Source organism: Manihot esculenta, chromosome 8, assembly GCF_001659605.2.
Source record: "Manihot esculenta cultivar AM560-2 chromosome 8, M.esculenta_v8, whole genome shotgun sequence".
Taxonomy (NCBI): domain Eukaryota; kingdom Viridiplantae; phylum Streptophyta; class Magnoliopsida; order Malpighiales; family Euphorbiaceae; genus Manihot; species Manihot esculenta.
The window spans coordinates 4,943,392-4,953,103 of record NC_035168.2 but is presented as its reverse complement, the minus strand read 5'-3'; the positions used below and the strand labels follow the sequence as shown (position 1 = coordinate 4,953,103).

The 9,712-nt window shown below is 30.6% G+C and overlaps 1 protein-coding gene across 3 annotated transcripts; it reads left to right on the top strand.

Moving 5' to 3' along the window:
* Positions 1-4,556: 4,556 nt before the first annotated feature.
* Positions 4,557-8,971, top strand: LOC110620732 (zinc finger CCCH domain-containing protein 30). Of its 3 annotated transcripts, none has more exons than XM_021764564.2 (2): positions 4,557-4,598; positions 6,263-8,971. In XM_021764564.2, exon 2 carries the CDS (start codon positions 6,286-6,288, stop codon positions 8,473-8,475), a length of 2,190 nt encoding a protein of 729 aa, XP_021620256.1. In that variant the 5' UTR covers positions 4,557-4,598; positions 6,263-6,285; the 3' UTR covers positions 8,476-8,971. The 3 variants fall into 3 exon arrangements, with proteins under 3 accessions (XP_021620256.1, XP_021620254.1, XP_021620255.1); XM_021764562.1 differs by having other exon boundaries at positions 4,582-4,778; XM_021764563.1 differs by lacking the exon at positions 4,557-4,598 and adding an exon at positions 4,605-4,778 and having other exon boundaries at positions 6,230-8,971.
* The last annotated feature ends 741 nt before the right edge of the window (positions 8,972-9,712 follow it).

The window sequence follows — 9,712 nt, the reverse complement described above, 5'->3', positions numbered from 1 at the left end:
ACTTTGTTTTGTCCCATTATTCCTCTTGTCCAATGCTGCTTGCAAATGCACAATAAATGAAAATTAATATAAACATCACTTTTTTTTTTACCCATGCATTTTAGAGAATTTAATCAAAATTGAAAATTAAAGGTTAAAAATTAACAAATAAATCAAATCAGAAACAAATCAACAATCAGATTAAATTAAATTAATCCACAAATTCAGAAAATAAATAACAAAGTACTCACAGATTTAGTCTGGTGTAAGTGCATCCGAATTATTTAAAAGTTATTCAACAGTTAATTTAGACTCTAACAATTTTTTTTTAATACAATATTAAAGGCCGAACATTTTGACATCAAGGCAATATATAAAATGTTATTTATTATTATTTTCATCTAATAAAAAATATATTTATTATTTATTATTTGTTTCAAATTACTTAGATTCAAAAATAATTTAATAATATAAATTATTTAAATTTTAATGGGACAATATGAACTAAGAGCACATTAGAAAGGTATTATAAAAATTTATTGCTTTCAATATATTAACTATATGTTATTAATGTGTAATTAAATCTTATTAAAAAATTTAAGTTGTACAATATATATATTTGTTAGGAGTTTGTTGATGATTCTTATTAATAGTATATTTCAATTTTTTAATATCTAAGTAAGATATGTTATTCAAGCCTATAATAATTATAGAGGAAAAGATTATTTAAAATTATTTTATTGCATATTTCCTCTCATTTTATTTTTATATGTTAAAAGAAAATTAAAATTTCATTCTTGCCGTTAAAAAAAATTAAGAATCTTTTCACAACCGTCTCAAACTGCTGTAAATAAAAAAAGAAAAAATACAATAATAAAATATAGTGATGTTATATAATAATCGTTAAATATAATTTAAAAATTATTATTATTAAATAAATTGACATGGTAAGAAATAAATGAGTAACTCTGTTTTATTTGGTTTATCATTAAAATTCGCTTTAGAGAAGTCCTGCCATAAAATTAATATTATTACGTATTAGACCAGCGTATTTCAATCAAGCGGCTATATCATCATTAAATTATCAAGAGATACTATATTTATTTTTATTTTCTTACAATATAAAAGAAAAACACTTATAGAAGTAAAGATATGCAATTCTCTAATATAAATACTCTCAAGTTCTATATTCGTATCATTCTTTGTATTGTTAACTTGAGTGTCAGAGTGACTGCTACTTTAAACACTAATCATCTCACTTTCTTTTACATGATTAGTCGATCACAATTTTATTTCAGTCACATTATCATTTTAATTTCAGCGATCTCAAATAGTAACATATTTTTTATAAAAAAAATTAATATTTAATTTCTATAACATGAAATTAATTATTGAACCTCTCTGTTTCAAAAATCACATTAGTTAGTGTCTAACTTTTCAAACCATTAATTATTTTTAATTTTTACTAAAAATTACAGGAATAAAATAGTTGTTATTTTCAAATTATACAAATTAAATGATTATGATTTTAAAATTTCAATCACTAAACAATTGTAGTATTGAAACTACAGAGATTTGAATATTTATGTTTTGAAATTACTTAAACCAACTAGAAAGAAAAGTTTTTTTTGTTATTTTATGTAATATGAACTATTTAAATAAATTGAGAGATTAAATAGTTAATAATTTTTAAAAAATTAAAAATAAATAGTTAATAGTATGAAAAAATAAAAAATCATTTAGTATATTTTAAAAAATAAAAATAATTAAATAATTAATTTTATCAAACCATGAGGATAAAATCATTAATTTTCGCTAGTGATACAGTCGGAAAATAGAATTATACTACGATTGATTAGACATACATAAAATAAGATATTAAGATGTGAGACAGTGGAGTTCATGATAGTCACTTTGACCCTCAAGTCAATATACTAAAAATTATTTAAAATTTGAGTTGTACAATAGAATAGCCTACATTTGTCTATGTATCATTCTCCTTTTATATTTTTCATTTTATATCATAAAAAATAAAAATAAATATAATATTTTATAATAATTTGATAATAATGTGATTTTTATTTAATAAGATATATTGTCAATTATAAACGTAATGAGAATATGCTTAACCGTGTTGATAATGTTAATTTTGTATTGGAACTCTTTATTTAGGAAAATGCGAGTCGAAATGACGAATCCAAATAATGAATTAAATATTTAAGATGTTTAAATATTTTTTTTTATGAGACTGCAATATTTATTTTATTATATTTTTATTGCATAAATTTATTGTATGTAACCGTTTAAGATTTACTTTGGAGGACTTTTGTGTAACATGAGCCGGCTTTCAAATGGATTTATTGATTGGGTAACTTATGATGTTAAATCATTATCATGTGAGGGCCATCTAATTTCCTTTTCTTCATGTTGCCATATCAAAGTCAAGCATGAACTTGTCGATAAACTTTCTTAATTTTAAGTTGAAAATTTTAGGCAATGTTTTGCTTTATTTTTCTCTTAATTACTAAAATACCACCAACCCTATTTTACTAAATATATTATGCAACTGATTTAATATAGCTGCGGAAAATATATTATTTGCTTAATAAATCTAAATTAGAATTCCCATTTTCTTAATTTTCTATTTAAAAAATATTACCAATTTTAATTACAATCTAAACATCAATTTAATTGCTATAATAGCAATGTTTCATTTCATTTCATTGGCGGACACTAATCCCACATTCAATTCCAGTTTATTCTACCTCTTATGCACGATCTCTTGTCACCTGGTTTTCCGGTCACCTTCTTCTTTTACTTTACCTAAGCAGTCCTCCTTGCCTCTTCGTTTTTCCACCTCCTCAACCGGTTCTCCTTTCCTCTTCAATAGATGGACGCTTTGCCCGGCCGGGAATTGGCCTTTTTATTTTTATTTTTTAAATAATATTATTCGATATTTTCCAAATTATAATTATTTATCGTTTAATAAAAAATATTTATATAATACTTTTAATTATCAGATAAGTATAAATAAATAAATTTCAAATAATAAAATTTACAAAATTTGCTATTTAATTTTTATATTATAAAAATATATTTAATATTTTAAAAAATTTCTTTATTAATTTCTTTATTAATTAATCCTTAATACTGTCATTTAAGGCTGCACAATCAAACTCAATTAATAAAAAATTATTATTCATATTTTATAAATTTTTATAAAAATTGTCACTTATTTTTTTTTCGAATAGAAAAAATATAAAAATTATCACTTATTTTTATCGTAACACTCAATAATAATAATAATATATAATATATAAAATTTAAAATTAAAACTTATTTTATATTCAAAAAATATTTTTTAAATTTAAATTAATTTAAAAATGCTATAAAAATGTACGTTATATGCTAATTGCAATTATAATATTATTTTAATTTCATTTGTTTAATAATTTAGATATGTAACGTTTTTAAAATTTAAAGTGTTATTGATTTTTCTCATACTGTTTTAAATAGTTTATATCAATATAAAATCAATTAGGGTTATAATAAATGTATGAATTTGAATATAAATATTTCGGTTAATAAATATAAAGTTAATTTTTATATAAAATTGAATTTAAAATTACATTAAAAAATTAAAATAAATTTATTTGATCTCAATGAAAAATACATAGTTATTTTTACCAAAATTCTAAAAAAACTTGTATTATGCGAAAAGAAAGAGTTGAAAAAATATCTTGAAGAAAATATGGAAGATATTTACTTTTTCTTATTTAAAAAATAAAATAATACAAAAAAAATAAATACTTTTTCCGTATTTTCTCTTTAATTTTTTTAAAATGGATTTTCTCTTTAATTTTAAAAAATAAAAATACCTTTCAGAATAAAATTATAAAAATATCATTTTTCATTTAAATTCTTTTTTAAAATATATAGGATAGAATTATAAAAAACCATTTAAATTAAGAAAATTAATAGTAATAAATATATTTTATTTCCCTCTCTTAAAAAATTCTTTTAACAAAGTGCTAATCCAATACTGCCAAATAGAAAAGAGCCAGCTCAGATGGTAGCAAATAAGTATACTAGTTTCCAAAACTCTTGATTATTACCTATGAAAATTAACTTTCATGTGGGATGAATTTAGGTTGAATTTCCATAGAATTTGACCACAATACACGGAAGGTTAATAAATTCTTACAAAAGGCTATTTAGCTTCATTATCAAGTTTCTACTTATTCATCGCGAACCAATCATAAGTTGCCAGCTCAGCCCACCAGCGTCAGTCGCTGACTTAGTAAATGACTATTTTATCCCTAATTTCCGGGCGAAATGGGTTAATCTGTCAGGTTGGACGGTGACGTGGCAGAAAATTTATGGTCAGTTAAAAAAGTTAGCAAGTACAGCAATAGAATATTCAAACCCCATACTCGGTGCGTTTTTTTTTTCTTTTTCAAATTTAATTATTCTCTTTCCTTCTATTGGATAGGCGATTTTTTCAAAAACACAACAATTTTAAAAATAATTTCTTTTTTTTTTTTTAAAAAAAAATTAGAAAAATTTTACCATGAAAGAAAGAAAGCAGAAAGCATAGGAATTGGAGATTGAAGAAGAAGGTAGCTCTCTCTCTCTCTCTCTCTCTCATGAAGTAGATACTCTCTCTTGCTCTTTTTCCCACAAATTTTCTCGGGAAAATTTTCAGGCTTTTAACTTGGTGAAGAGGGTTTAAGTGACTAGTACTACATAGATCTATGAAAATCGTAATCCCTTTTTCTTAGCTGGAACTAAGTTAAGCGGTAAGATTCTCTTACAACCTTAAAAAACATTGCTTCCTTCTTTTTCGTGTCTGTATTCTTGATCGCGCATATGTCTGCTTCTCCGTTTTTCTCTTTCTGTAAATATTAACTGTCTTTGTATGCATTAACATTCTTTTGTTTGGATATAATGAGAGTGTTTGATCACATGTAGGAAGATCTTTGTCACGGGTATGCTTCTTTTTGGTTTTGTTTGCTTATTTATTTTCTCTGTTTTTATTTTATTTTAATTTTTTTGTTTTGTGAAGTAAAAAATCGATGACAGTTTTGCCTCTAAATCGGATCTTTTACTACTTGTTGATCTGGTTATTTTGTTTTTATTTATTTATTTTCGGTTTTTTTACTCTAATTCTTGCTAAAATTACTGGGTTTTACTGCTTTTGAATGGTACTTCTTGCTTTTTGGACGATTGTTGATTCCATGTGTGTATTTGTGTTCTAACTGCTCAATCTGTGTCTTTCGATCTTTGTGTTGGTTTCTTGATTTTGGGTTTTCTTTCTGCTATGGGTACTCGATCTTTTTCTTTAAGATGATTTTTTTGCTTTTTATATTCTGTTTTCTTTAGTGTTTTTTTTTTTTTTTTTTTTTTTTTTTTTTTTCACTTCCTGTTTGGCTACTGAGAAAACTGATGAAAGTGATAATGAAAAATGGAAAGATCGAATTTTTGTAGTTCCATTTCACCACTTAAGTAAGCTCGGTTCATTGTAGGTATTATGATTTCTTCCGTAAATTAATTGAAATTCAGATTTTCAATCTCCCTTCTCTTTTCCTGTTATCTGCCTTTCATTGAGCTCTATTTTGTTTTTCCAACGAAAATTTGTGGTTTCTTAAAAATTATAACCTGCAATTTAGCCATGATGGCTTTTAGTCCATTTGGATCTTAAAATTGTAGAGCAAAGAAAATATTACTGAAAGTAAGCCACTTTTGGGTATTTCGTTTTCTCAAAATTTTAATGATCGAGGAAAAATCTAAAGCAAGTTTAGACTTGCTTACATAATCTAAGGTTAAAAAAAATTATCTGGGTTTTCTCTGATTTTTCGGGTTTGAGCTTGATTTGCTAATTTGTGTCGTTTAGTGCTTCTTATATTGCCTGGATTCCTTATAACAAAGTTGTTATATTACCTACAATAGGTATTGCCTTTAAACAGTAGTTTTGGTCCTAATCTTTGAGTAGATATACTCCATTAATGTCCCTTTTAAGTTCTTAATACAATAAGGGCCTAGCTTTTCTTTATTGTGCATTTCTTGCAGTCGTTATTGCCTTTTCTTTGTTTTTATTTTTTGAATCTTTTTATGGATTGGTGCAGTGTGAAAGAAATTGGTCTGTTTTTTCTTTGGTGTAATTTGGTCCGTCAGAATGATATTTAGTTTTATGGTTATAAGAATTTGTTATTTTATGTGATAATTACGTGATAACTTTATGTATCTGCAGGTTGATTCTAATGTGGTTAGTTTTCGATTTCAGTTGTACATTTAGCAAATGAAAGTATGTGCTGTGGATGGGAGCGGTTGAAGTCCACACCGTCTCCGACACCGCCTCTGATTTCTTTTGAAGAAAGTAGACCAACCAACATAGACATGAATCATTTAACTGTTGAGACTGAAGATGCTTTTGCAAGCTTGCTTGAGCTTGCAGCTAATAATGATTCTGAGGGTTTTAAGAGATCAATTGAATGTGACCCTTTGAGTGTTGATGAGACTGGACTATGGTATAGTCGTCAGAAAGGCTTCAAGCAGATGGTTAACCAATATAGAACCCCATTGATGGTTGCTGCAACTTATGGTAGTGTTGATGTTATGAGGTTGATTTTGTCTCTATCAGATGCTGATGTCAATCGATCCTGTGGTTCAGATAAGAGTACTGCCCTTCATTGTGCTGCCTCAGGTGGGGCACCGAATGCTCTTGATGCAGTGAAATTGCTTTTAGCTGCAGGTGCTGATCCTAATTTGGTGGACGCCAATGGTCATCGACCAGTTGATGTTATTGTTGTTCCGCCAAAGCTCCAAGGTGTGAAATTGACTCTTAAAGAACTTCTTGCCACTGATGGTTCTGTCATTGAGCACAATCTGAGGGTTTCCACAGATAACTCAAACTCAAATTCTCCACCTCTTTCACCTTCAATGGATAATGGTTCTCCACTGTCTGCATCAGATTCGCCGGTGAGGTCGAAGCTAAATGACACGCCAGTTTTCTCTACATCAGAGAAAAAGGAATACCCTGTTGATCCATCTCTGCCAGACATCAAGAACAGCATCTATTCAACTGATGAATTCCGAATGTATTCATTCAAGGTGCGGCCCTGTTCCCGTGCCTACTCCCATGATTGGACAGAATGTCCATTTGTTCATCCAGGGGAAAATGCTCGAAGAAGGGATCCTAGGAAGTTCCATTATAGTTGTGTTCCATGTCCTGATTTTCGGAAAGGGGCTTGTAGACGAGGAGATATGTGTGAATATGCTCATGGAGTTTTTGAGTGCTGGCTTCATCCAGCTCAATATCGAACACGGCTTTGCAAAGATGGTACAAGTTGTGCTAGGAGAGTTTGCTTCTTCGCCCATACTGTGGAGGAGCTCCGTCCATTATATGTATCCACTGGTTCTGCTGTTCCTTCTCCTCGCTCGAGCACTCCTGGTGCCACTGCAATGGATTTTGCTGCAGCCATGAACCTCTTGCCAGGTTCTCCTTCTTCGGTATCTGTTATGTCTCCATCTCCATTCACTCCACCCATGTCTCCATCTACCAATGGCATGTCACATTCTTCTGCGGCTTGGCCCCAACCAAATGTCCCTGCCTTGCATCTCCCTGGAAGCAATCTTCAGTCCAGTCGCTTGAGATCTGCCCTTAATGCAAGAGACCTTCCAGCTGAGGACTACAGCTTGCTGCCAGATTTTGATGTGCAGCAGCAGCAGCTCCTAAATGAGTTATCCAGTCTCAATCAACCATCCTTGAGTAATAACTCCTTGAACCGGTCTGGTCGTTTGAAGATCCTAACCCCTTCAAACCTTGATGATCTATTTTCTGCAGAGAGCTCTTCTCCTCGATATGCTGATCAGGCATTGGCTGCAGCTGTTTTCTCCCCAACTCATAAGTCTGCTGTTCTCAATCAATTCCAGCAGCAGCAAAGTATGTTATCACCGATCAACACAAATTTTTCACCTAAAAATGTTGATCACCCTCTGTTGCAGGCCTCTTTTGCATCAGGCAGGATGTCACCACGGAATGTGGAACCTATTTCCCCTATGAGTTCTCGAGTGTCTATGTTGGCTCAACGTGAGAAACAGCAACAGCAACTACGTAGCCTCAGTTCTCGGGATCTAGGCTCCAACTCTGCTGCCATTGCTGGATCCTCAGTAAATTCTTGGTCAAAATGGGGTTCTTCAAATGGCAAACCAGACTGGGCTGTTGCTGCTGATGAGTTGGGTAAGCTTCGCAGATCAAATTCATTTGAGCTTGGCAATGGAGAGGAGCCTGATCTATCATGGGTACAATCACTCATTAAAGAATCTCCAACGGAGATGAAAGAAAAGTTGGCCATGCCCGTCTCCTCTAGTGTTGCAGCTACTGCTTCTTCAAGCGAGGGACCAAGTATGAACCCCCAAATTGAATCAGTTGACCATGCAGTGGGGGCATGGATTGAGCAATTGCAGATTGATCAGCTTGTAGCTCAGCAGAATTGAAATCAATCCTACCGAGTCCCGAGATAGTGAAAACAGGCAAGGTTTTGTTAGATAATTTCATGTTCTTTTGGGGTTTTGTTGTTAGTGGTGTTGAAGGTAACATTAACAACACGGTAAAGGGAAGTGAGAAAGTTCACTTTGGAAAGGGAAATATTCATTCACCATTTTGTTATTACAGCAGAAGTTAGGGAAAAAAAGGGCGAGATAACCGTCTGGGTTAGAAACAAAAGAAATGAAGCCCAGGCCAAGTGTATTTTTTTCCTCCAAAATATTAGATTTCTTTTATTGTCAATTTTTTTAACCTTTTTAGGATGAGCAACATCTTAAAGTTACAATGTAACTGAATTTCTATGTGTCACCTCTTATAGTCATAATGACCTTAAAATTCAATAGAGAGCTATGAGTCTTATGTAAGATGGATCTTTCTTGAAAGCAACATGGTTCTTATGTAACTAGTTCATCATTGCTATTATTCTATTACTTTCTATTTCATGTACATCTAGTTCTTTATTATACTCTTTTGTTAATCTTCTGAAGTGGGTTTTGGTTTTTGGAGATGGAATTGGAATCTGATGTATGGATACCAAATCCAAGTGGTGGGATTTGAGAATTTGTGCTTGGAATGTGCACATGAGATGTAGATGGGTAAAGAAAATGGTTTTTTATTCTGATTCTTTTATCTTTACATGCCAGATCAAGTGTTAGATTTAACATTTTCTTCTAAACCTAGAAGTTGTGGACGTCTTCACGTGAAATATTTAGCTTTGGTTGCCTTTCTATTACTTCAAGAAGAGATTGTAGGAGATGTGTTGCTCAAGTTTACTGTGTAATAGGAAATAATTTACATTTCCCAAGTCTAAAAACTGAAGTCCTTTGATCAAAATGGATTAGTCTCCATCTGATGTGCCTGAATCTCTGCCGTTGATTGAGTTTTCTATCTTTTGTTTTGTTTTGTTTCTTGCAAGACAGGGACTGGTGACTGGGATTGTCTTTCAAGACCTGATCTTATTCTTGCCCTTTGTCATTGCCTCTGTTTCCATTATATTTTTGAACATATGATCAATAAAAGTTTAAGGTTTTAATGATGGAATTGCTTTTGTGTCTGGTTTTTGTAGAAGGTGACCATCGGAGTTCCACAGTCGATGGCCTAGTGAAGTTTCACCTCGTCCCTCTATTTTGTGGTTAATCTTGGTCATCTTCTCTAGTTCATGAAGTTGACCATGGAAATAAGTTTCCT

What these genes read in the sequence shown, in the direction of transcription:
- LOC110620732 (XM_021764564.2), top strand. Translation starts at nt 6,286, where the DNA reads ATGTGCTGTGGATGGGAGCGGTTGAAGTCCACACCGTCTCCGACACCG.